Source organism: Apteryx mantelli, chromosome 5, assembly GCF_036417845.1.
Source record: "Apteryx mantelli isolate bAptMan1 chromosome 5, bAptMan1.hap1, whole genome shotgun sequence".
Lineage (NCBI taxonomy): Eukaryota > Metazoa > Chordata > Aves > Apterygiformes > Apterygidae > Apteryx > Apteryx mantelli.
Window position 1 is genome coordinate 59,043,573 of NC_089982.1, and position 27,270 is coordinate 59,070,842.

Here is a 27,270-nt window from a genome sequence, read left to right on the forward strand (position 1 = left end):
ACTGGCAGAGGCTCAGTGCTTTTAGCATTGTAATAAGAATCTCATTCTCTGTCCCTAAAATTTCATGGAGACTGGTGTAATACATACTTGACAGCTTATGTTTAATTGTACTGTGTTAGACTCCAGCTGTGAAAGCACCATTTCAGACACAAATCAGCAAGGAGCATTTGTCCAGAAATCATCACAGAAGTCCTTTATAGTTTTGGAAGTAAGATCTTGTGGCTTTATGGAGATATTGTGCTGGAAATAGTTTGGTACTTTCCAATGCTAACACATTTCTTTTTCATGTAGGAGAGTATCTGTAGATTGTATAAAACAGATGTCAGGTATTAATTTGGGTCTTTGTCTCTAGAATCCAGATTTGCATTTCTAACAGAATGTTAGCCTTGCTTGAAAAGTAAGCATTACCAACATTTATGACAAAGTGATTACTGTTTTAAATAGGAAATAAGTACAAAATCTTTATGTAATCTTTTGGTAAGTGCTGACTTTTTAACACTTTTTTATGTTTAAAATACTTGAATAGTTTCCTTTTTTTCATTTTTGTTCTGTATAGTAATTGTTGTAGGGATATTCATGATCATAAGTAGAATGGATTTGGTTCATGAGGGAACTTGAATCAGTGAATATAGCACCAGGATATAAGAGGTCTGGGTTGCATTTTGCTGCTGCTAATCACACAAGTTAATTTCATCCCAGTGCCTTGGTTTCCCTTCATATAAAACTGAGATCCCAATTAGTCTTTTGCAAAATGCATTGAGATTTATAGAAAGAAAAGTTATATAAGAACTACGTGAGGTTTTATTACTATTATGGTGAGTGGAAGGAGAAGATGGTCACGATCATTCTCACTAAAGCTTGATTTATTCCCTTTTTCCATCTTCTAAATGGGATGTTCTGTAAAACAAAGATTTCCAGTGTGGATTGGATGGAAATTTGCCAGTGGAGAAATTAGAATTACCTGTGGATCAGTCAGAGGCTTATCAGTGGGGTCTTTCAAGGCTGCAGCTCTGATTCTCCTCTGCTTATTCCTCTCCTTAGGCAGTTGCCATGCATCAGATGGTTTTTTGAAATGTTGCTGTTTTGATTTAGTGGCATTTCTTGTCTGTTTTTTTTTTCTCTTTTATATCTCCTGTAATTTTCTCTATAGATGATGGAAGACTGAAGAAGTAGGACCTTTGAAATTCTTTATTGATGGACACATTGAAAAAACTTAAGATATATATTTCATCTGTCTGTGTGTGTGGGGATATTTGTCAAAGGAGCTTGCAGGAATTATCACACTCTTCTGTTGAATTTCAGTGGGATTTCAAAGTTCTACTCCCACAGGCTCTTTTGAAGGCCCTTGAAGTCTTATTCCCTCAGGCTCTTCTTCCCACTTTTTTATACCCCAACCATCAATCTTCTGATACATGGCAATGATTTCTTTTATTGAATATTCAGTACAGCTTACCTATTTGAAACAGGACAAAACCTCTCAGACAGAAACCATAAAGAAGCTTTTAGGGCAATTGTTTTCTTTGAATTACCTGGTATTTCTAGTCACATCTCATATATTCCGCTGTGCCTTCAAGCACAGTTGCTGCTGCCCTTGATCGTCCTTGATTTTGTGTGATTTCTAATTTTCCTTGGTGCCTAATGGGACTGTTAAGTAACTTGCAATTTCTAAATAGGTTTTTAAGTCATAAGATACTTAGCAAATAAAACAACATATAAATCGGCAAATAAAACAGGACACTTCAACGTGGTCTATCATAGAAAAATGGGCAGATTACTTGTCATGAGGGAATGGCTCTGGCAGTGATGAGACACAGAAAAAGATCAGGTATAATGTGCAAATGAAATTAAAAATTCCTGATTAAAACTGCTTTCTCTCCTCCCCTTGCCATGTTCTTTCAGCTAACAGAATGCTCTTTCCTCTTTCAACTGCTTCTCTTAGCCTCTGGCCCTGATCTGGAAAAGATCCTGCCAGCTCCTGGGCTCACAGAGGAAGAGGAGCTGGGAAAGGCTGTCTGTTGCTTCTCATTGCCTACTCAGTCAACAGTTTTGTATAACCATATGATTGACTGAGGCAAACCGATGCCTTGTTAACCAGTGCACAAGGGAGCCAGTAAAAAGTGATGGGATGCAATAAGTTCTCTGAAACCACTTTTAGCTCTCTTCCTTATATTGTTTGGATTTTATCAGGACTGCTCCATTAAAGGATAACGTACTTATAAAACAATTTGCTTAAACTGTTGCATTTGCAAAGTAATTGCAATGGTACAGACTATTGTAACATACTAATAATTTGAAAGTATGGGTCCATTTTGCATCTGTCCAGCAAGACTGAAATTGCACTAAGGTAACATTTGCCACTACACAATATAGTTTCCTACAAAATTTTCATGTTCTTGGAATTACAGTTTACAAGCAGTGCTCACAGTTACAAACTACTCAATCAATTTACACATACAGTTTGAAGTTAGTTGATGACCTTATATTGTCAGTGTTTAATCAGTATCTTCTTCTTTTTTATTTAAAATAGCAACAAAATGTAGCAGATGGAATATCTAGCCAGAGTGACAGAGGCATCTAGTATAGGTCAATAATTGCTTTTTTCTTGCAACCTGTTCTTCAGACTACGCTTCCTTCATAATACTAGGAATCAAAGTAAAATCCTGTTTATCAGTCCTTACATATACATGGATTTCAGCAGGTAATGTGTCACCTTTTTTTCATCAGCTCTCAAGGGAGAGCTAGAATCCACTTTTCCTTGTCTATATGCTTAGGCTAATAAAATCCATAACTATAGAAGGGCCTTTCTACTGGTTTATTTTCCCTTTGGAAAAAACTCTCTCTTATATCAATTTTCCTGGATATATTGTACCCTTTTTGGATAGTCTTGTTTCCTTCGTTTGAAATTCAGCCATTCTCTGTGCTCTTGAAATGCCGGATTACTCTCCTACAGATGCATCTACTGCAGGGACCGTTTAATATCCTTTTGTGTCTTTTTTCATACTTCTTAAGGTAAAATATCTGTATTTACTGAAATTATCTTTCCCACAGATAGTATAGGTACCAGCTACAGAAATCTAAATATTGGAAGGGTTCAAAATGCAAACAGTGTTTAGCAATCATGAAGACGAATGTCATACCCTTAATATCTTGAGTTCCTCTCAGTATTGTACAATTTCATGTGATGGTTTTTCTCCCTATCATACAGTTTTACCAAAAGATTCTTGCAACCAGTGCTTTTCTTTTCTCATATTCAGAAAGGAGATTAATGTTTCATTGTGTCAAAAAGAATATCTTTATTCCATTGTAGGAATACACAATAGATGTTTTCTTCCGTCAGAGATGGAAGGATGAGAGATTAAAATTTAAGGGCCCAATGAACATTCTTCGATTGAACAACTTAATGGCCAGCAAAATCTGGACCCCAGATACATTTTTTCACAATGGGAAGAAGTCGGTGGCTCATAACATGACAATGCCAAACAAGCTTCTGCGAATCCAAGATGATGGGACTCTCTTGTACACCATGAGGTATGCCTTTTCATCTGTTCTCATTTATTTTTTGATATGATTTTTTCAAATAAAAATTAAATAAGGTTCCTGGAAGACTTTCCTTATTTGTGGCCCAGCAGAAACAATACGAGGAAAATGTATGTTTTGTTTCCATTTCTCCTACAGGTCTGTTGGGTGATTTTGAACAGATTAGTGTTCCTGCGTGTTCCTCAGTTTTCATGCCTGTAAACGCATTCAAAGATGCTGACCACCTGCTTTGAGATCTTTAGATAGGAGGGATTGTACAAGAATTGTTAAAACACTCAGAGTTTACCAACTCCACGTTATAATGTTTAAACTAGCATATGACTTCTGCTGAAGGCCTGTTAATGTACGCATTGTACTAACCATGTGAGCCATTGAGCAAATTTATTATTGAGATCAATGGGAACAAAAAGAGGAAGAAGAAAAGGTTAATAGGGACTCAAATTCTTCCCAGCAAGGACTGCAGGGAAAACAGATCTTTCTCTCTAATAACAGTTTCTGTGTATCTAATTATAATATTTTACTTAGAGTTTTAATTTTTAATTTTTGCATGCTGTGCATGATTAGCAGCTAAGATAAATATTTAGCTAGTAAAATATATTAAATTGTTAATTTGGTTGGAAAATAATTTATAAAAAACTGCAAACATCATGTATGCATAGGCATAAGCAATGTTTTTATAAAACTAATTTCTTCTTTATTTACTCTTTTTGCAATAATGTTATTTGTACCTTTGAAACTATTTTATTCAAATTTTCAGAAACTAACTTAGTTTTCTTTGTTTTTCTTTGAGTGTATTTAATAAACTGAATTGGTTGTGAAAGCAGACTTAAAATCCCCAGCTTAAGTAAGATACAAAGTTTGATCCATAAAGCAAACGTGTACTATGCAATCTTCTTCGTTCAGCCATGCCAGCATACCTTAAGCCTGATTTACTGTACCACACTCAAGCCATCACAGTACTGAGTGTTGATGCATAGGCTACTAATCATATTGAATGATGTGGTGGTTGGAGAGGCTCAGAACAGTTTGCTGGAAATAAATTGAGACCCCATTTATAGTATTTTTGCTTGGGCTTGAATCAATATTTGAACTTGTCTTTGTATAAACTGAAATTTTTACCTTCCAAGAAGTATTCCAGTCATATGCTATAAATAATAAGAAATACAGTTTGAAATAATTTTGAAGATTTATTTTTTAAATAAGATCAGTCATGTCAGCTAGAATTAACAGACCGTTTTCTATTACTTTTAAGTTCATGACTTGTAAGTATGTTGCTTCTGAGGATATGAGATTCATGTCTAAACTGCTTTCATGTTACAGATTTTAAACAGCCATTTTTATCTGTGCCTATTTGAAATGATAGTGTGTTTTATAACAGAGGTTCATGAAGTTCTATCCTGTGCCTCCAGCTGTTTTCTAACACTTCTCTCTCCTCTTTACCTCCCCCAATTTCAGAACCAGTTTCCTGGGGAGTGGGGGAATAGAAATATGGAATATTTTTCAGTGAAGGGAAGGTAGGATGGCAGAACATAGTGGGGAATACAGTGACTAGGGGCCACTGGGAGTACAGAAAGATGTAGCTGATGTTTGAGGACGGATGAAGAGAGATGGAAAAATGCTGAAAAAAATCTCCACCCAGAGGTGACTTATGGGATAAGAAACAGGAACAGAGTAGTTCTTTTTCTTTTTTCTTGAATTAAAAATAATGAGAAAGAAAAGTCTGACAAAAGTTTTGTTCTGACTGTTTTAAATTGTTCTTTTATATTTATCCCCGTATTTAATATTAAGATATTTCTGGTAATATTTCACAAAATGAGCAAAAATTAATGCATTCTTAACATATTGTCATGCTTATATATAAATAAAAACACTAATCAGTAGTATCATGGAGAATGAGTAAGAATATATCTTTTGAAAAAAAACCACAAATTGCTTTTTTATACACCTTCCATTCAAACTGTAAAAAAAAATGCTCGGAAAACTGTGGAGCACAGTCCTTTGGTAAAGCAGCTGTATTTTATCTGCTTTTGTAATGAACTTTTGAGAGCCATATAATCATACATGTACCTCAGAATATTATGAGGAGAAAATGACTGTTCTTAACAACCTGCAGTTGCATAATTGATATTTTCATTTAAATGGCCTTTTCTCAGTTTTGGGGTCAGATGTTTTAAGTTTTTCATGTGATAAGTCAATGTCTTCTAAAGAAACACATAAAAGGGATGAAGCAAAAGCTGATTTAAATTCTAGTTAGTTTATTATAACATTTCAGTTTCATCTCCTAAATCAGCATGAACTCTGTTCATTTTTGTGGAATTGATTTTCTTGTCCTGCTAACTGACTTAAATGCATAACGGGCTTTTGACTTTAAGACTTACAGTCCAAGCTGAATGTCCAATGCACTTGGAGGACTTTCCTATGGATGCTCATTCGTGCCCACTGAAATTTGGCAGCTGTAAGTACCAAACCAGAAGTATAGACTTTGGTTAGTGAATATCTAACATTGCTCAGCATCACTTTGTTTCACAAAGTTGATACAAGAGAGTCCTTTTTTTAAGTTGTTACCAAACATACTGAAATGTTTTCTCTGTTCATTGTTGTGTCTTTTAATGTATTTGAGAGCTTTCTTGATTCCATTTAACAACAAATACTATGGACCTAATTCAGCACTGCACTGATCTATTTTCATTCCAGTATGCCTAACCATACTGATGAATGCAGACCTGTGTGTAAAATGTACATATTGTATTAATGAACACCAGATTAAAGACTTTGAAGAATGCCTTAACATTTGTTTTCATTTATTGAAATATTTATTTTCCTCTTTATTATTAATGATGTTTGTTTTTTATATTCTTAAACAATGAAGGCAACAACAGATAGCTTCTTGTGATAAAGATTTTCACTAATTAGCACATCTTCATGTTAAACAAGTGGACTTTGATCTCACTAGTATTATTTTTATATCGATACAGCTTCATTTACCTACATTGCATTCTTTTTGCTTCTTCTTGGTGAATTAGGTCCGCATTGTGTATATCACCTGGATTTTGTACATTGAAAGCTTTTCTTCTTTTCTTTTTTCTTTGGCTGCAGCCTAGATTCTCTGCCAGCCCCAGAAAAGGACATGGGTTTTTGAGGAAGGTGGTTAATACCTTTGAGTTCTGGCTGATTCTATATTAATTGCAGCTGCCGCAGGTTGCAAAACAGATGCTATGCTGTCACTAAAGGCATCATTCACCAGAGCTTATCATTTATCAGAGCATTGTGCACACTCTGTCCATAACTCTGATATGTCCCTTTCCCTGGCGTTGGGGGTAAGGGTGGTGGGGGGGAGTGGTTCAGGGAAGAAGGACCTTAAACCAAGTCTATGCTTCTGACGATGTTTCTACTACCGGGAAATCTTAGCTATAGAGATAAAAGGTCATTAGAATTAATAAAATTTTTGTCATGAAGCCTTCTTTTGCCCTAAATATTATATTACATGCTTAACTAAATAACACCAGAGAAGTTAGTTGAAATCAGCTACTAACTATTAATATTTTTATGCATGCACACAGTGTAAAGTATGTTTGATTTATAAGGGGGGGAACTAGTACTCTGAATTCAAAACAGAAAACTTACAAAACCAAATTTAGCCTCAAAATAACTGGAAAAAACGCCATAATAATGAAACCAGTACTCAAGCGAAGAGGCTCCTTTATATTAAGCCTTCATTTGCATTCGTAAGTTTGAAACCCTTCTTACTAGGTATATTGGACTTTATGTGATTTTTTTCTTTTTTGTTTACTAATTTGTTCTATGTCTGACTGTGTTTGGTCTGTTTATATAACATCCTTCCAAGGTTTCTGTTTTTCTAGGAAACAGTTCAAACTGTGAGCAATGTGATTATAGGAAAGCTGTCTTTCTTTTCCTCCTGTAGTCACCTGTGCTGCACCCTATGAGCCTACCCACAGGGCTCTTATTCTTGGTCACTTTGAACAGCTGTCTCTTATTTCCTTACCTAGAACTCATTTCTAGATTACTATGCTTTTATTCTGGGATAGAACTTGAATGATGAATAGTGTTAAAAATAAGCTAGAATCCTGAAAGATTTTAGTTTAGCTGAGGCAAGTCCACAAGTAGTATACATTTGTCACAACTCTTCACGTGCTGCTAATCTTACATTGCTAGGAAGACCATCAGCCTTCAAGAATGTTTCGCATTACAGACAAGGAAAGAGCCAAATTGAATGTATTGGAGAAGTTGTAGCTTAATAGATTACCTTTCTTCATGCCCATTGAAAAAATCTAACCAAAAATGGGGAGTTTGGGGTCAAATCAGCAACTGGCAAGACTGCTTGTTTGCATCAGAGCAAAGACTTCTTATTGGACCCTGGAGATCTAGAAGGGAAGTATTAACAATCTCTGCTAGAGTGTGATAGTGTTAACTATCCCCCTTTTAGATTTCGTCAGTCATGCAATTTATGGCCAGTTGCATGAAGAAGCTTCTTTCAGGGCCTCTAGAGATTTCTCCAGTGAATATGTCTGCAGCCCAGCAGAAATGTTGCATTTCTTTTTTTACTTCACTACAGTCATGGGATAAGACTTAAAACCTACCTGTTTTAATCAGCGAAAATGAATACACGATTTCTTCCATCAGTGGTTTAACCTTTTCTTTCCATACTTTTCATACTCCATTTTGCCAGTAGGGTGTTAGACTGGAAAAACTTGCAGAACATACTCATTTTTTTTGTTTCTAAGTTATTGGAGAGGCATTAATGCTATCTAAAATACAGTATTGATTTGCTTCCATTCTAACTTATTTGACAGGCCATAGGCTAAATGTATACTTGATCTTTTATTCTCATGAGTAAACTGTGAGAACAGCCTGCTTAATCTCAGTGTGTCCCACAAAGAGATGCCATGATAAGGAGTGAAACTTAAGAGGGAATACATGCCAAGGCACAGAGCTCCTACAGTTTTTTAGGAGCATTGTCACAGAACCTGCCATCCCATTTTAGGTATGAATTTCAGCTGATCAGAAAATGTTTGTGATACATTCTGAAAAGGGGAGAGTGGGGACAAGTGAAGGTCAGAACAAAATATGAATGAATTTCCAAAAATTTAATGTGACCTACATCTTACAAATTGTCCTTTTCATTGTCCTTTTCATCTGGCTTAATATGGGTTTTAGGATACATATAATATGTACTCTTTGATAACTCTTTTAACAGTGTAGAGGAGCTGTTACATTTAATTTAGTAGCAATAAATTGTGGTTAATAAGATCACAAATCAATGCCTTGTTCCCATGCTGCAATAGTCATTCAGCCTACAATAAAGTTATTTTAAATGGCCAAAGCATTTTTTTACTGTATCATTTTAGGGTTTTCTGGGAAGATAATTAATTAGCTCTCCTAATTATATAAGTTTTGATGTTGCAAATAATGGAAGCTGTTTAGTCTAAATTGCTGACAGAATATTTTATCTTATTTCCCACAGATGCATACACAACTTCAGAAGTGACATACATTTGGACTTACAATGCTTCAGATTCAGTGCAGGTGGCACCAGATGGTTCAAGATTAAATCAGTATGATCTTTTAGGCCAAACAATTGGAAAAGAGACAGTTAAATCAAGTACAGGTTGGTAAAAAATGTTTAAAGAAAAGGGCAATCACTTGGCTATAATAAACACTAGGAATTTCTGTTGGTGTTGGAAGGCTACTGAAAGAAATTATTACAACATGTGAGATATTAGGCATAGTTTATTAATGTATGCCTACAAGTAACACATATGGGCACTTTACTGATTCTTTCAAATTAATAAGTAGCAAATGACAGTAGAGGTGAACTGCTCCCCAGTCACTGTTTTAATATGCTGTCTGGAGCCTAATCTTGAATCCAAATAAAATATTTTGTTTTGTAATCCAAGCCTTGGATAATTCTTTTAATTTAGCATGGTAAACAGCACTTTTTGTCTACCTAATAGTAAAGTGTGCTGGTTTCAGTATTTTTTTCCTTTCTTCTTCCTTTACTATTAAACACTGGATTATTCTACCTGGTTTAATAGACTGTTTAATAGACAAAGACTTCCTATATGTGCAGGAATGTGGTGGACCCCCATGCTTGCCTTCTGACTGTACAATAAGGCCTTAACATGCCTTTATGTGAACATAGAGGGGTGATATATGCAGAAGCCTGCAAGACTGAAATTCTTGTCATGGCTTACAGTACTTCCTGATAATAAGAAATCATTCCTACAAGATACTGTGCAGATTGAGTATTGATCTTTCCTGGAGTTCAGTGGGAATAAGATGTAGTTGTGTTCAGTGTTAAAAGCTAGCTTGTATTCTGTAGGATGCTTTCTACTACAAAATATGTTTTGTGCAATTTAACCACAGCACATTTTGTTCACATAAACATACCAAACTTTCTTTTGCCGAAGAAATGGAATTTGTTAGGATGGTAACCTTTTTTCATTGTCTTTTGTTTGTTGCACATTAGGTGAATATACAGTAATGACAGCTCATTTTCACTTGAAGAGAAAAATTGGTTATTTTGTCATTCAGACTTATCTTCCCTGCATCATGACTGTCATTCTCTCTCAAGTATCATTTTGGCTGAACAGAGAGTCTGTACCTGCGAGGACAGTCTTTGGTGAGTATTCTGAGTAACATTTGCTTTGTTTGCAACACCTGAAGCTTTTCTGAAGCCTGCTTGGCAAAGGCCTTTTTGATTGAAGTTTGTTTGTTTGTTTGTAGAATGTGATACTATTTCTAGTCCAGACAGTTTTCATGTGCAGCTTACAGATCTCCAAAGGATCCCAAAGTTTTTGAAAATTAGCACATAGGAGAACTGTCCATATATCCTTGATTCTCTTAAGAGAAAAAAGTTTTCATAGGATGAAAGAATATGATAATGTTTCTATTTAAAAAATGAATTTAGATTCTTTTCTGAAATGTCGCATTGACTGATAAAAATATTTTGGTACTTAATAGTTAGGTGCATTTCTAGATACAAATTAAAGACCTAAATTATTCAATTGTTTTAAACTTTGCAAGCTGTGTTTCATGAATAGAGACCCTGTTCTGAGGGTCTGGGCCAGTCTTTCTCACTAATTCATAATGGAGTGCACTGTAAGGCAGTGAACAGCTTCAACAGTGCAGAATAATGATGGTTTCCTTACATTAAAGTCTTGTTCTCTTCTTCATTAAAGCAAAGCAACAAATGTCTTTGTTGTGTAACTTACAGTTCTTTTAGTTTGTTCACTTTTAAAGAAAGAGGGACTAGCACTATGAAAAGAAAATAATGTCTGTATGGAATCAATCACCAAAAACGCTACATAAAATCATATTATTAGTTCTCAGTAAACATCATGCACTCTTCAAATAACAAGGCAAACTCAAATTCCTATTAAGTATGATGCACAACAAAGCACTCACAGTCTTTCCTGTTAGAGAAAATTCCACACAAAGTGTCATGAAAACTGCAGATTCAGATATGAGCCTTATTGAAGTCAGTTGGAATGGGTCAGTGGTTTTAGTGGTACCAGAATTCTACCATGTTTTCTTAGGCAGTTAACAGGCAGATATAGGTTTTTTTCTTTCTTCAAAGTCCTCTGTGAATTTTGCCATTCCTACTTATCACGATATATTTTTTTTATGCGTCTTTCCTGCCCCTTCCTGTTTGCTAGCCTTGCAAGTACCCTGTCAAATCCTTCTGTACCTCTGTGTTTACCCTTTTCCATATCCCTACCTATACATTTAGAACACTATGCCTGTTTTTTCCAAAAATATAGTCTCTCATCTTCTCTTCCTAAAATGCACCTTCTGTTCTGGTATCATCATCAGCAAGGCACAGATCATTCTCCTGGAATGTTATGTCCCTTCCTGCATACCTATTTTTCATGGTTTATTTTTTATTTAATTTATGTTGTTGGGAAAGAATTAATGTCTGCATAGCAGCCTGTTGCTTTACTCATCCCAGGCTTTAGTGTAATATGGATAATGAATAGTTGTGATATGTGATCGTCTTGCCTGTTTCAGGATGTCTTGGGTGAACTGGCTGGGGGGGCTGCAAGAACAGAACCACATGGTCCAGTGACATAATTGAAAGTTTATTTACTAAGCAGAATGGATATAGCAGGTGGATAGAAATTTCTGTTCTAATATTTCCATTGTAGCACACGGACACATGCGCACACACACACATACCCCTCACACTCACACCAATCAAGGCCCCATCCCCTCCAGGCCAGCTTATGCCAGCACCATGAACCCAGGGGAACAGGACGGTGGCTTTGGCTGATTGATATGTCTGGGTTCTGCCTGGCAGCGTGGTCCCTGCACGCAATGATTGCACCTCAGGGCTTAGCCTTCTGCGCAGGATCGAATGTCTCCTGAGAAGATATTTTCTTAACTATTTACTACACCCTAGATAAGATCAACAGCGTAAGCCACCAATGACCCCTCTAATCATGTAGCCCCAGGCCAATCTTCTTGATTTTCTCTTTACGACAGGCAATTAAGAGATGTCACTGAGGTTCTTGTTACTGTCTGGTTTCCTGGCTGTTTTACAAAAATGTGAAGTTAGTGACAATTTCGTAACAAAGTTCATCTATTGATTTTTATTTTTCACAACTCATGCTGAATTAATCTTGCCAGTTAGAACTAAGCAGATGTAGTCAAGGTCTCATTTTTTTGGGTGATGCTTTCAGGTAGGCTCTGCCCAGTGGCACAGGAAGCCCATACTACAGCTACTTAATTTTCGGGTTTTATGTGGATGCCAGTAGTCACTTGCTAGATATCCGTTTTGTTTGTATTGTATAATAAAGATAGCAATTTTAAAAATTAGAAAGTAATGGTTTTGATGAAGTGTTTTTCAGAATCTGTGAGAAACTTATTTCAAGTATCTTCTTGAAAGCTACTGAGTTCTGGAAAGGACTAACTGCTCGAGTACTATTCCTTTCAAAGAAACATAACTTCAAGTTATTCAAAGCACCACTTACCATTTAGTATTTCATGTTTGAGAGAAACTACTTTTCTTTCTCTTTTCTGTCCTCACAAAATGTACTTTCAAGTTGTAGGTTAACATTAAGGACTTGGTGTAATGAAGCTTCTTTTATAGTTGAGCTCTTTAATCCCTTTCATTTATGGCATCTATTTAATATTGTTGACCTAAGCTATCCCAAATGAATTATGGTCTAATGTTATATTGCTTCCACTTTGCTTTGAATTATTGGAAGAAGAAAGTTTTACCAATGTTAATTAAATACGTCTTGAATAAGTTTTCCCTAACAGATAAATTTGAAAAGTATTTGACTGCATTCTTAATGAAAGGGAGTAAGCCTGGTTCATAATGCCTTTGTTTAGTGCAAGATTACAATCTATTTCATTTAGTAATGTGTTTATTGTTATGCATTTAATGTCAACAATATTAGCGAAACTAATTTTGTATAGCTTATTAAATTCTCACTTTATTTTTAACGGATCATAACATTTGGAATCATATATATTTGAATAGCAGTATTAGAAGCAGGTGACAAAAATTAGAAATTAGTTTTCTTAGTAATTCACAGTGCTATAGTAATCTGTGTGTTTTAATGCACACAGGGTAGAAATGAGAATCTTAACATGCATGTAGTTAGATGTGTATTCCTTGATCCCTGAAGTAGGCAAGAACAAAAATAATAGTGCCTATTACATTTTTAGTACATTGTCAAGATAAAGAATTTTAAGTTCATATTGCCTTGTTCTTTTGTCAGAATTCTATTGTCTGTGATCATTTTACTTTTGTGCTGTTTTCCTTTCCTCGTGTTTTCTTCATCTTTTCTGAAGCTATATTAATTAATGTGCAGTTTGAAACAAAAAAACATTTAGACCTGAAATAGATATACTTCTTTTGTTGTGCAAATGTAGAAATGGCATCCTAAGACAAGCCCAAATTTCATCTACAGTTATGTTTACATGGGAAATTGAACGAGGTAGACCCTTCCTTATGAACAGTTCTGTTTATATGAAGTGTTTTTTTGCAGTTTTGTTGAAAAAATCCCAACCATCTTTATTACCTCTCCTTTCACAGGTTGCAGGTTTTTTTCTGTGTCTTGGAAACATCCCACCATTTACAACTTTCAGTCCATATTTTCTGAATGGGGAATTTCTGTTGACTGCTGACATAATACTGTTTAACTAGTGGTGTACTGCGGGCACGCATACCTGGCAGACTACAGCAGTTGGTTAGAGACTCTGAGCTGGTTGCAAACAAACTAATATATCTTCCCAGCTCAGTGGTGTGCCAAGATACTAGCTCATGTTCCAAAAGAGCATAATCACATGAGTGTGGTACTGGATCCAGGGTAAATATCACTTGCCATTCAGCTTTGGGGATTAGCTTGGTCGGATTGTTGGGGAACTGTTCCATTGCTCAGTATTGATACAGTGGAACAACATGGGCACCAGCTTCACTAACGTATAACGTACACATATGTGGTTTAACTGACTGACTGAGTGCAAATTTTCTGGAAATAAATAGTGTTATGGTCCCTGGCCTTCCATGCCATTTCAAAAGGCTTCTGGCCTTTTGTGTTATCCCATTAGCGGGAGGGAAGACAGTGAACTTCAGTTATTTTCTAAAACCTTTCTATGTCATTTAGATTTATCTGCCTGTGTCTAAGCAGAATCGACATATGCTGCTTTTTTATTGTATTCTGAAGTAATACATATTTACTGGGTAAATAGAAAAAAAACAGTATGACATATAGCCAAATGTTATGCCCTAATATTTAAAATTACACTATCCCCAGAGTTTGTGTTTATGTTTAGACCTCCATCCATTTACTCTTGGGATGCTAAGATTAAGTAGTAGTCTGTGTTTCTGTAAAAGGGACAACAGTCTTTTCTTTCTGCTATGTTATTTGCATTTATTAATCTAGTTTTTGAACTGGGTTGAGTGATCTAATTACCTACCAAAATTTGCAATTACTTTTAAGAAAAAAAAAGAAGATTGGAATAATAGAACAATGGAAGTATCTATCTTCTTAATTAAAAAATGGCATTTATCAATTCTTTAGTGATACGTTATTCAACCATTGTGTGTATCTTTTCAAAGTGTTGTGGTAAAAAGATAAAATTGTGGGAGGAGTAACAGGACAGAAACAGTAACATTGTAAGAATTGGAACATACTTTAAGGACTTTTTACAAACTATTTGCAAAGCTCAAGTACATCTTTTGTTACAAAATTGACCTTTAGTAGTTCGTTATTTGGGCCTATTGCTGTCATTTTCAAAGGAGATGTCCACATTCTAAGACAAGAAGGTTAGGATGTGATTTAGTTGGCCAAAATCTGTTCAAATTAGAAAAAATATTTGACACACAAGAAGTAAAATTAGAATCCAGAAGAACTTGTCCCTATTAAGGAATAGCCTAACTTTGGCATACAAACAAGGGCATAAACCTAGCTGCCATGACAGATTTCAACTTTAATACTTATGTGCTAGCTCTTCCAATTTCTGTTGTATATATTTAATTACATATTTTTAGTTTTTAGTCCTTAGTTTTTGAGTGCCCCATACTGTTAAGCAACAGACATTATTTGCCCAAAGACGGCTGTCTCTTTTAAGCACATCTTGAATGGCATCCATCTGTTCTGGAATCCAGAATATGATAGAGCTGTATTTTTTACATTTGTAAGTTTAATGCCAGTGAAAGGTGTTGAATTAACAGCCCTGGAGAGGGATAACTTCTCTCCAGTGAACAGATGCAGTTTCAAAATCAGCACCATAAAAATAAATCCTAGGCAATCAAATAACTCCAGTTGTAGCCTGAAATGGATAAACATGTAGTGGTAGGAGATATTTAGCTTTTAGATGCATGTGTTGCTGAGAACAGCAGTTGTAGTAATACTGGAGCATATTTACTAGCAAATAGAAAATGTTTGTTTTTTTCACAGAAGGGAAATGTCAAAAGAAAGTGACTTTTTTTTATTCATTGGTAATATTTATGGTAGCAGTTGCACTCCTCTGTCAAATCCAAAACAAACAAAATGGGGGGTATAGCATTGTAATATTAAATTGGAAGGGATTTTTGGAACACATCCAATCCCCGTCTTGTATGCAGAAAAGAAAAGGGAGTTCAGACATTTATCAGAGAGGGGCCCAGCTTGATCAGTATAGGAGAGCAGAGAGGAATGGTGTGGCTGGAATTGCAACTTGTCATGAGGAATGTATGTAATACACTGGCAAGTAGAGGCTGCAAGGTCACATTTCTCTTCCCTAACATCCTTTTTTTCCTCCTCTGTGCCAAATGCAGTGATTCACTGTGTTCAAATTAAAGTCAAACTGATGACTGCTTGTAGCCTCTTACAAGATGATATTTGTTCTTCTAGCATCTGTACAATGCCACATTTGCTCGATGTTGAGCTATACTTGTAGTAATTCTTCACCTGTGTATAAACTGTAGCCTTTCTTAAAGAAATGATAAGGAGACATCATGCAGTCTTTACATAGCCTGTTAAATCATTTAGACTCTTCAGATTAATATATGATTTAGGGCAGAAGACTGTTTTCTTCTAATATTTTGATACCTCAGTTTGCAGGGCAACAATCTACTCACCTTTTTTTATAGAAATTTGAGTTCACTACTGTTAAGAGTTATATAATGCCATTGGAAATCAGGCCCTAAACAAATTTTTGATCTGGTCAATTTACGGGTTTTGTGGAGTTTTAAGTTAATCTTTGTGAAATAAACGGGTTTTGTTTTACAAGTTGAACTTATTCCTCTACATTAATAATTTTTCAGTCTTCTCAGGTTCAACAGTTATAAGGAGGCAGGTAATTTCCATTCAGTACTTTTTACCACAGAAGATTTGCTCATATTGATTTTTTAAAAAACTGTTAAATGTAAGATCACATGTCTTTTGACTTAAGAATAGCAAGTATAAAAATACTAAAGATTCCTAAACTGACAAGTATCATAGCCTGAGTCTCCTGTCCAGTTTTCTTTCATTCAGTTCAAGTTAAGTGAATGCTATTGCTGACCATCACTGAATATGCAGAATGAAGGAATAAATTGGCAACTGTCTGGCAATCTGCTGTTTGATTAGCATTTGGGACACAAAGTGGCTTGCTGAACTTTTTAGAGAAATTGATGACTGTGTCAACTGATGGGAAGATATAAAATATAAATTCATGATGTTTTAATAGAAACTAGAAAAGGTCAGCAGTTAATCTTAAGTTAGGTTTCTGACTAAGCCATTGGGGCTTCAAGAAGATTAGTTTATTCTAAAAGGCAGGACTTAAACAGAACAGTATCTTAGCAACTGTGTATATTTGCATAGGAATAAGGTCACCTTATCTTTGAGAAACAATCACTTTACTGATCATTTGAATAATTAAAATGATTTATCTGCAGCTCAGGACCTGTGTTAAAATTTGCGTGTGATAATTTTAAATGTAAGATAGGTGTGCCTTTTTCCTGGAGATGCTGAAAATAATTAAGCTATATGTTGTGTGTCAGGACTGAATAAGTTCTTTACAAAATACATAGTCTATGCGTTTTCATACGATATAGTATGATAGCTGCTTCCTTTTCATTGTATGGGCTAGTAGATCATAACTGTGCCACAGCTGATTCCAGACTGAATGCAACTTCTTTGATACATGGAGGCTGAAAAAATAGTAATGAGTGAATTATGTTTGCTTAGGTGGCTGGATGCTATATGCAATCAGCAGGATGTTTCTGTGCCTTGTTTTCCTTGCTGCACAGGCCTTTGGAAGCATTTCAAGGAAGAGTAGTGCTGAGACTGAGTCTACTTAGCTTTGCTCTGTCATCCTTTCTAGCACCCTCAGAGATGGAGATTCTTTACGGACTGAGAAAGGATGGAAATTGCAAAGCCAGAAGGGGACTGAGTAGTCCTAACTGCTACTTTTCTTCCCTTTCAGACAGTGGTTAAAAATGCTTCTCTTGTAGAAGAAAAAAAGAAAACAAAATGAGCTAGATCTATCCTGCAGAAGCTAGGTCACAAATTACTAAGAGTAGATGATCTGGCTCAGAGATAGTGACTGCTTTCTCTCGAGAACTCGGGAACTGTTAAAACAATTTTATGAATTTGTAGTTGTTGAGGCTGGGACGTGCTGTTAGTAATATTTCTGCTATAAAAGCTCCTTTGCTGTTATAATGGAGTGTGGGTTTGTTGATCTGTGCTAAGTATATCACTTTGCATTGCTTTTCATTCTGGAGAGATTTTTAATAGAGTGTCACAATGGAAATGGTTTATTTTGTCTAAGTGTGATTTAGCCTGAGGTGGAAAAGACTGATTTACCTAAGGTATGATGATTGCATTTATGGCTGTGGGGTTCTGCTTCCTAAAAATGATGCAGAAAAATATTCTTTTCCTTTCATCCCATGTATGTTTTTTTTTATTTTGGGGGAATAATATATGGCCTCCTACTGAGTCTTCATTAAGCACAAAAGTATTATAAAGTGTTTTAAATACCTGCCACAGTACAAGAACAGTCTTCCTAGATCATCAAATCTTATTTTCTGGCACATCATATGTAGTCATAATAATCTGGCCATTTCAAATCAATATGCTCTTCTAGAAAAAAATCCATGTTACCTGAATGAAAAGTTAACCTGGTTATATCATTAAGTATTTCACTGGGTTGTTAGTGGAAAAGATACTGGTGAAAACCATCATTATTCTAATAAAAGAGGACAACTTGTGTGATACTCTCAGTGAAGATGGGGCCAGACCTGTAGCCACTGCAGTGAAGCCAGCCACAAAAGATGTATGCTAGGCAATTGTATCCAAGTTTTCTTAAGCGAAATGCCTATGTGGTCAGGATACTGCAAAAAAAAGACATTATAAGAGATATTAGCATATTACTCATTATTACTGTAGTGCTGCAAAATATTGTGATTCCGTTAAGGAATTGTTAATAATTTTGTCCCTTCCTTGTTCTGATAGCCAAAAAAAGAATATTTATCTATCTCCTGTAAATAAAATCTTCAGCTGGTTAAAAAAGGGAGGTTTAAACAGTAAAATAGAATTAAAATATTCCAAAGGAAACTCTAGCTGCAGTCCTTAATATGGTGCTAGCAGTTTGCCACCAAGCTAGATAAGCTTTTCTATTGTGTTTTATGAACATACCAGAAAAATTTTTGTTTTGTATTTCGAGAACATTCAATATCCAAGTAAAATTATTGATATTTTGTTTTCTTCTTCCCCTTACAGGAGTAACTACAGTGTTGACAATGACAACACTGAGTATCAGTGCTCGAAATTCACTCCCCAAAGTAGCATATGCAACAGCTATGGATTGGTTTATTGCTGTTTGTTATGCATTTGTATTCTCTGCATTAATTGAATTTGCAACTGTAAATTACTTCACAAAACGAGGATGGGCCTGGGATGGAAAAAGTGTAGTGAATGATAAGGTAAGTCCTAAGGAAATAGCCCCTTTATTATAACAAAACAGCTGTACGAGATGATTGTTTTGATAAAGTTGGCTTTTACTGAAAAATATGTGTTGCATTAAATCAAAAGAAAAGACACTGGTTGGTAAGGAAGAAAAAGTGTGATTAGAGGAGGACTGAGAATACCATTTAGAAATTTTGGAAGGAAATACCTTTCTTCATCAGATTGTTGTTAGTATTACCTTGAAGCTTGAACCACATTGAAACATAAATCATTTATATCTTTTGAAAAGTCCCCCACCAGAGATAACTGCCCAAACCCTAAGGTCAGACTATTCACTAACCCTTTTGTTTGAAGTGAGAGCTGGAGTATTGGTTATATGAAAAAAGCTTTATGTGGGATTTATATATATATATATATATATATATAAAATATATATATATATATTTGCATCATTTAGATTTCAACCTTATCAGGTGTTTGTTTTCTTTTTTTTAATCTATATTATCTAATCTGTGAGAGCAAGCTATGTAATAATTTGTAAACTCTGTTTTCTGGAATTTCACAAAATGTTGTGGAACTTGCATATGGGTTCATGAGCTAGCTGCCGGAAAGCTGTGAAAACTTTGAACTCATACAAACTCTTGAATGAAATTATTTTTCAGAAAGAGGCTCTTTCATTTTTTAACTGTAGTTAATTTATTCTTTTCCATCGCATTATCATTTAATAAGGAGCTTAGTCTTGTGATGATAGCTTTTTGATAGTTTCTCAGAAAGGTGAAAGATGTTCCTAGTAGTTAGCAAGAAAGCCTGGCAGGGTGGCAAGATTATTATATTGTAGCTTGTGACCATGCTGTGTCGCAAGGTCCTAAACATCTAGCTGTGCGAGATACAAATATAAAATGAATTTCTTTAAGTGACTGGCCCTTGTCACTGCTCTGCCTCTGAGTTTCTCTCAAGGACAAATCATAAATGCATTCTTGCAAGAATAAATAAAATCATAAAAATCTCAGCTCTATATTCATTGCTTTTATTTATTTAATTTTATATATTTATTGTAAGCTCTGACCATGATATGCTTTACACACCTTTCCCTCAGATATAACCATTTCTCAATAAGCCTGTGTTAAGGTTTTTGCAGTTGAGCCTGAGGCAATTTGCCTGCATTATACCATGAACTTTTCTGCTCGGTTTTGTGTTCCAGCATTTTCTGAATCCTCTATTTTGGCAGGAAAAGAGTTAAGAGAGTGTAACCTTATTTTCCAGAAACAGCAAGGAAGTTACTATAATCCATGTTAAATGTGACTAATATCCTTGCTTTTAGAGATGCTTTAAAACTAAGCAATTAGGTGTTTTTCATGTTTCACGTGTACTCCCATAAAGCATCAGTATGTTATTAAGCACCAGTGTATTCTCATTTTATAGATAATGAGATAATAATAAAACGTAGTAGTGAAGAGTGTTATTCTAGGATATGTATGTGGCAAGACAGGGGTCTCAAACTACATTTCACCTGCAAGGTTAATTGTGATCTGTGTGATCTTTTTGTATTGGTTGAAGATTAGTCTGAAATTTTGCTTTTGTAACACGGGACAACTTTCAAGAACTGGTATTGAAGGAGCATTCACAAAATCAAACTATGGATAACCCCACTACTGGTAGCCTATTAAACAAGAATAAATTATGCTGTTGCTCTTACAGCAGCCTGCTTTGTGTAGTCACTATTAAAAAAGTAGTCTTGTGTCCTTATACTTCTGTCTTACTGAACTGTACCTTTAATTGATCCTTTAACCTTCAACAGTTTAAGGCCAACTGAGAGATTTGGGCTGACTTTGAGAAAACTTTGTTGTGATACCTCAAAAAGATGCTGAATGGACCGAACGTTTTATTATTATTATTATTATTATTATTATTATTATCAACAAAGTATATCTGTGAAAAGTGAAATGAGAGGTTAATTGCTACATCAAGGACGTGAAGTTAAAACTCAGAATTGTCATCCTATAAAAATACTTTCCTGCGAGATCCTGAACCTACAGCAATAACTGCAGTAACGGATAGTGAGTTTTATTTAAGGAGTATCCGTATGCCCATTTTTTGTTTGTTTGGACTCTGAATTTATACAGCATTAAACCTGAAAAATCTTTAGGTGTTAGTGGGCAAAACTCCTGTTGAAGGCAACAGGAAGTTTTGTCTTGTTGAAAATTTCAAGATTTAGCCCATATATTTTCTGTCTTGAGCAAAAACATACCTTCCCTGATGATAGCTTATCTCATTTGGTCTCAGTAATCCAGACTTTTTTTTATCAAGTACTTGTTTTTTGTATTGGGAACTGTCTGACTTGTTTCTTGACCTCAGCAGATGTAACTCACTTCTGTTTATCTGGTTATTCAGAAAATTTAATCTAGGTCATATTAGTTGACCACTTTATTGTTATTTAATCCACTTGATTTGGAAATAGGAAAGAGAGTACAGAAAGATAGAATGTATATTAATTTTTCTGATAACCAGGGATCAAAAAAACAACTGAATGCACATACTCCATTTAGAAACTATTAATAATGACATCCAGAAGATTTGAAATTCCTGACAGAATTTCTTACTTTCTTGATGAACAAAATGAACTGGTGATACTCCTAGATTTGTGTCAAGCTTTATAACTCATCATTTTAATAACACAAAATGAATGCTAAAGCTAACTTCCTGTCTTGACTGACTTACTATATTATGTAATTTTATCCTATCCCATTCCCTCATTCTACTAATGGAAAAAGAATTCTGCTGACAAAGAAAACTCCGATTTGTGTGTTTGCCCCCCAAATAAGATACAATATTATCTGCTTCCTGAATGATAGTGGTAGATGTGAAGCAAAGTTTATTTAACCAGTGGTTTCTCAGCACTTTGAATGCATAAAGCACAATACATAAAAAGGCAACATGTTCAGATAATGGTAAAGGAAAATGAGAGAAAATGAGTACATTATTTATAATTCTCTGTGGCTTCCGGAAGGGCACAAACTATCCACAGCTTCAAGATCCATCCACTCACTCTAGAAATAGATCCTGAATCACTTACTACAAGATTGTCAGCATGTCAGGAAGTTTTTCTGACCAGCACATTGCTACTGCATTGTAATAATGTAGAAAGCCCTTATGAGCTCTCTGATCATCCTTTGGCTGTTCCTTTAAATTAATGTAACTATGTTGTTGCATGATCTTAGAAGTGGCAGCAGTTTAACAGCTAGATAGTATTCTTTCCCTAGGGAAGTGACCATACAAGCAAAATTCAAGTGTCCCAGTATGAACAACATATCCGATTTGGATTGTATTTCTTCTGAAATTCCTTTTTTTTTGATAATGAAGTAGATGATATAGTCTGCTTTTTATTCCTTGGAAATCTGCACTTGGAAACAAGTGCATCTTGTTAGGGCATCTAGTTCTGTCCTCGGAGAGATATCACATTGTCCTTTTCTTTTAGTATTACTACTTCTCTACTGTTCTTGAACCATCCATGCTGATTACTTAATGTCTGTTGAAATTATTAGCAGATCCTCTGAAAGCCTATAAAATACACATGGTTAACTAAAATAAGACATTATTCAAGTACTTAAAAACTGTTTTGGGAACAAAATTATTTTTTCCTTTTTAGGATTTGTATACCATTGAAATGTCTATTTCTCTGTTTTCTTCAAATTGACTAATAACTAAAAGCTAAACTTTTAACATATTGATAGTTTCTCTTACTATGTTTAGTTCATCTTTATTATACAGGTCTCATTAATGAGATTATAGATACTTTCTAAAACTCAGATGTCTGAAAGGAAGGAATTACAAATTAACCAGGATGTTCCTCTCCAGATTTGATTTGATAATTTTTTTCTTATTTTTGCCAAATGCATCCGTGCATCTGATATCAGGCTTATTCTTTGCCAAATAAAGTGAAATACGTTTGCTCAGTGACAGTCATCTGTGTTTGTGTTTTATGGAAATTCCATCTAATTCTGTTAGCACAGCAATTGTCTCACAGAAAAGCAGGTGCAGGGATTAGCTACATTTCTGATCGGCCTTCTTTCACACTCCACTTGTTAATGAACAGTGCTGAATATCCACCCCTTCCTCTCTGTTCCCAGATTTTCTTTTTGTGTGACACCACCCCTGAAGAAGCCATCTGAGGCAGGACCCTTGACCACAAGGATTTTGGCAAGATTTGTAGATGGCTCTGATAAATAGCAAATTGCAACTAGTTAGAACAAGTGTCGGAAAATGGGTAGATGTCTCCCAGTGGAAGTAAAAAATAGTAATGCACCTGCATGGAAAGTGTCACAGGAATTCCCTCACTTGGGCTGCTTCTATTAGATTAAAAACCAAACCAAAACAATACAACAGTTTCTTATGTGAGCCAGAAGTTAACCATTTCTTCATCTGTTTCATCTTGTATCTTGTGAAAGAGATGCATTGCATCGAACATTTACTTGCCTGTTTCCAAAGTATATATGGGCTGCCTTCCTTCCAGGAAACTCCTTCCAGTCTTTCACACAGGTTAATAGTAGTTCCTTCGTTTAGGATTGCTGCAGAACACTGATCAATTTATAACATTAGTCTCATTGCAGAGCTAGTGTGTGTATCGATGTATCTGTCTAAAAACATGCACAGAGCTGTGCACATACCTGTATCTGTCTATACACATACCCCCTCCGTTGGACTGCAAACGGCTGAACCTCTAGCTGTTTGAAAACATACATGATCCTATAGAATCACAGAATCATTGAGGTTGGAAGGCACCTCTGGAGATAGTCTAATTCAATCACCCATCTTCCAAGCCAGGTCAGCTAGAGCAGGTTGCTCAGGGCTGTGTCCAGTCAGGTTTTGAATATTTCCAAGAATGGAGACTCTACAACCTGTCTGGGCAAACTATTCCAATGTCTGGACAACCTCACAGTAAAAAAGTTTTTTTCTCATGTTTAAGGGGAATATTCTGTATTTCAATTTGTGCCCATTGCCTCTTGTCCTTTCAGTGGATACCAGTGAGGAGAGTCTTGTTCCATCCTCTTTACTGCCCCCCATCAGGTATTTATACACATTGATAAGATCCCTCTTAAACTTCTCTTCTACAGGCTAAACAATCCCAGCTCTCTCAGCCTCCCCTCATATGTCAGATGCTCCAGTCCCTTAATCATCTTCCTGACCCTTCGCTGACTTGCTCCTGTATGTCCATGTCTCTCTTGTACTGGGGAGCCCAGAACCGGACCCAATACTCCAGATATGTCCTCAGCAGGGCTGAGTAGAGGGGAAGGATCACCTCCCTCAACTCAGTGGCAATGCTCTTCCTAATGCAGCCCAGGATACTGTTGGCCTGCTTTGCTGCAAAGGAGCATTGCTGGCTTATGGTTAACTTGTCCACCAGGACCTTCTCTGCAAAGCTGCTTTCCAGCCTGTTATGCCCTAGTCTGTACTGGTGGCACGGAGTTATTCTTCCCCAGATGCAGGACTTTGCATTTCCCTTTGTTGAACTTCATGCGATTCCTGTCAGCCCATCTCACCCCTGTCATGTTTAGGTTCTAATCCCTATTTTCACCACTGTTATGCATTTTTATTGAAAAATAATTTCTGGAAAAATAAACAGTGATTCTGGGGCTAATTCCCAGCTCACTGCTGCAACTACCAGGCTGGAGTCATCCTCTCTCTTGATTGCGATTTCTTTCCAACCACAGAAATTAAATGTCTTAGAAATGTCTTACGTCTTAAAATTAAATATGTAAGAGTTTATGTACAAAATCTATAGGTGTTTTACATATACAATTTATGGAAAAAAGACATTTTATGTATGAAATATATAATCCTGTGTTTTTTGGGTTGTGCACCAATTTCAATAAGAGGGTGAGAAGTCCTTCACCTTCCCCTTCTCCTCCAATATCTCCTTTTGTTCCACCCAGGAACAGTTTCTACCTTTGAGGTTAGAGTGCAGTCTTGAGAGACCTGGTTTGAACCCCATCAGGCTGAAGCAGTCGTAGATGTTGGGTCTTACACTTCCTTGTTGTTCTTGTTTAGGCCAACTACGTGTATTTTTCAGATCTTTCTGAATCTCTGTCAATACTTCTGAGAGTGGTGGGTTTAAAACTATCAGACCCATATCTGGAAAATGACCAGATGTGCATGTGTGTCTGCATATCTATCTATCTATCTACATTTGCCCTCATACTCATATTTCAAATTGACAGCTTAAAACAAAAGTTTATCAGAATCAGTGGTTTTGTTTACTTGGTGTCTAGTCAAAGGAACATTAAACCAAAAAATTGTATGAGTTTTTACAAAATTTACTTGTTTTTTATTATTATTGTTTTAAATGCCAAAGAAAAAACTTTCTGTTTTTATTTAAACATTTCCCTTCACTGTTTGAAAACTAAATAATGATTCACTAGACTAACATGCATGAAAAAAGTCAAGTGGAAAAGATGGTAGTGTTTTCAAAATCAAGTGCCCCACTTCAGGAAATGAAGAAATAAGCCAGGATGGGAGGGAGCAAAGTAGGAATGGCAATTAAACTTTTTAGCTGTGTTGTTTTGGCTCATCCTAGACAGAGCGTAAAAAAGAGCAGTCCACACTGGTTAAACAATACTGTTCTGTTAGTCCACATCTTATACAAATAGCTGTGTTTTGGCAGCTAGCCAGCCAATCTGCCTGCCCATCTGCCCTCTCTGACTCCAGATTAGTATCCATGCTGATTACTTAAGTTAGAAAGGGCAGGAAAATAATAGTTTAGTCTTCTGCTTTCCCCTACTTAGGTGGGATCTTATGCCTTACTAGCATATATAAATTACTTTATGCATGTATAAGTTTCAAGCTGTATATATGCATACATACATGCATATATGTGTGTGTATTTTTTATATTTATTTATTTATAGACACACATATTTCTCCACAATCTCTTTAAAAATCTGGACACTTACAGAGATTCCTTTATTTATTCGTGGTATGTTGCATATGGCATGTTCAAATAATAGCAATACTAGATTTATGTGGGAAAGATGGCTTGATTTTTGTTTTATGATAATGCCAGGCAGTCTTTTTTTCCAATCCATCCACTCACAACTTCTAGCCTCTTAACAGAGAGCATTTTAAAGATCTTGCAGTTCTGTTTTGAAGACCAAGATACACAGCAGTTAGAGTAAGACTGACTCTTTTCCAGTTATCTTTGCAGTCACAGTAACAGACCCTTCCTCGCCTAACTTCCGCAGGACTTTTGATGGTGTAAGAGTCCACATTTTTAGAGCATTATTATGTTGGCCCTACCTTCATTTTGGGTAGCCTGAAAGTGTCTGTCTTTATATTTGAATTTATCAGTATACAATTCTTGGCATTTATTTTAACATACTAACATTTTTTTTTCTACATTTGAAATGATGTGTTACTAAGTCTGATCTGGCAAATATACCATGCAATAAATATTTAATTTCATGCTGTCTTCCAATAGAAAAAAGAAAAAGCATCTGTCATTAAGAAAAACAATGCCTATGCAGTTGCTGTTGCCAACTATGCTCCAAATATTACCAAGGACTCAGTACTACCAACCATCTCCAAGAGTGCTACAACTGCAGAACCCAACAAGGCAAAACCAGAAGCGAAGCCACAAGAAGCAAAGAAGACATTCAACAGTGTTAGCAAAATTGACAGAATGTCTAGAATAGTGTTTCCAGTCTTATTTGGTACTTTTAACTTAGTGTACTGGGCTACATATTTAAACAGGGAACCTGTCTTACTTGGCTTTGCCCCATCAACCTAAAATCTGAATTGCACTGAGGACTTAAAGCATCATTCTAATCAGATAGGTTGTTTGCTATGTACAGTACGACTAATAACTGCTAATCTGTGAACCATTATGTACAGCTTGTATATAGATGTCTTACTGTGTATCTCCAAAGGAGGGACACGGTGTTAATTCATGGGATCTGTAAACAGATAGCACCCATGGCAAATATAGCCAGCTCTTTAAAAGTTATACCCAGGGGAGTTCTGTTAAACTAGGATTCAAATATACAGAATTATATCTTCTCCATACAATGAGATGAAAATATGATCCTACATAATTATTTAGGAACAATATTTTTTTAATTTAAAGTTAAAATATTTTTCTATAAAGTAACTAATTCTACTTTAATGAAAGAAACTGTCATTTAAAAAAAATGATTTTTTAAAAAAGGTGTAATTGTTTCATACAATAGCAGTACCCATGTACATAACAGAGTACGGAGGTTGTACAGTTCTATTGTTCACAACCATTCTGGATACTAGTTAGGCTCAAGAAGTATTAGAGGCTACTGTATGGCAAAAGCCAC

At 35.6% G+C, this 27,270-nt stretch overlaps 1 protein-coding gene across 1 annotated transcript in view; it reads left to right on the forward strand.

Annotated features, from left to right (window-relative positions):
* The window catches only part of GABRA2 (gamma-aminobutyric acid type A receptor subunit alpha2), a 66,890-nt gene extending 39,899 nt beyond the window's left edge, over positions 1-26,991 (forward strand). Inside the window, exons 4-9 of the mRNA XM_013949450.2 lie at positions 3,308-3,528; positions 5,910-5,992; positions 9,020-9,163; positions 10,025-10,177; positions 18,753-18,955; positions 26,409-26,991. Of these exons, the coding sequence (XP_013804904.1) occupies positions 3,308-3,528; positions 5,910-5,992; positions 9,020-9,163; positions 10,025-10,177; positions 18,753-18,955; positions 26,409-26,717 (1,113 nt within the window). The 3' untranslated portion in view covers positions 26,718-26,991. The remainder of the gene's footprint in view (positions 1-3,307; positions 3,529-5,909; positions 5,993-9,019; positions 9,164-10,024; positions 10,178-18,752; positions 18,956-26,408) is intronic.
* The last annotated feature ends 279 nt before the right edge of the window (positions 26,992-27,270 follow it).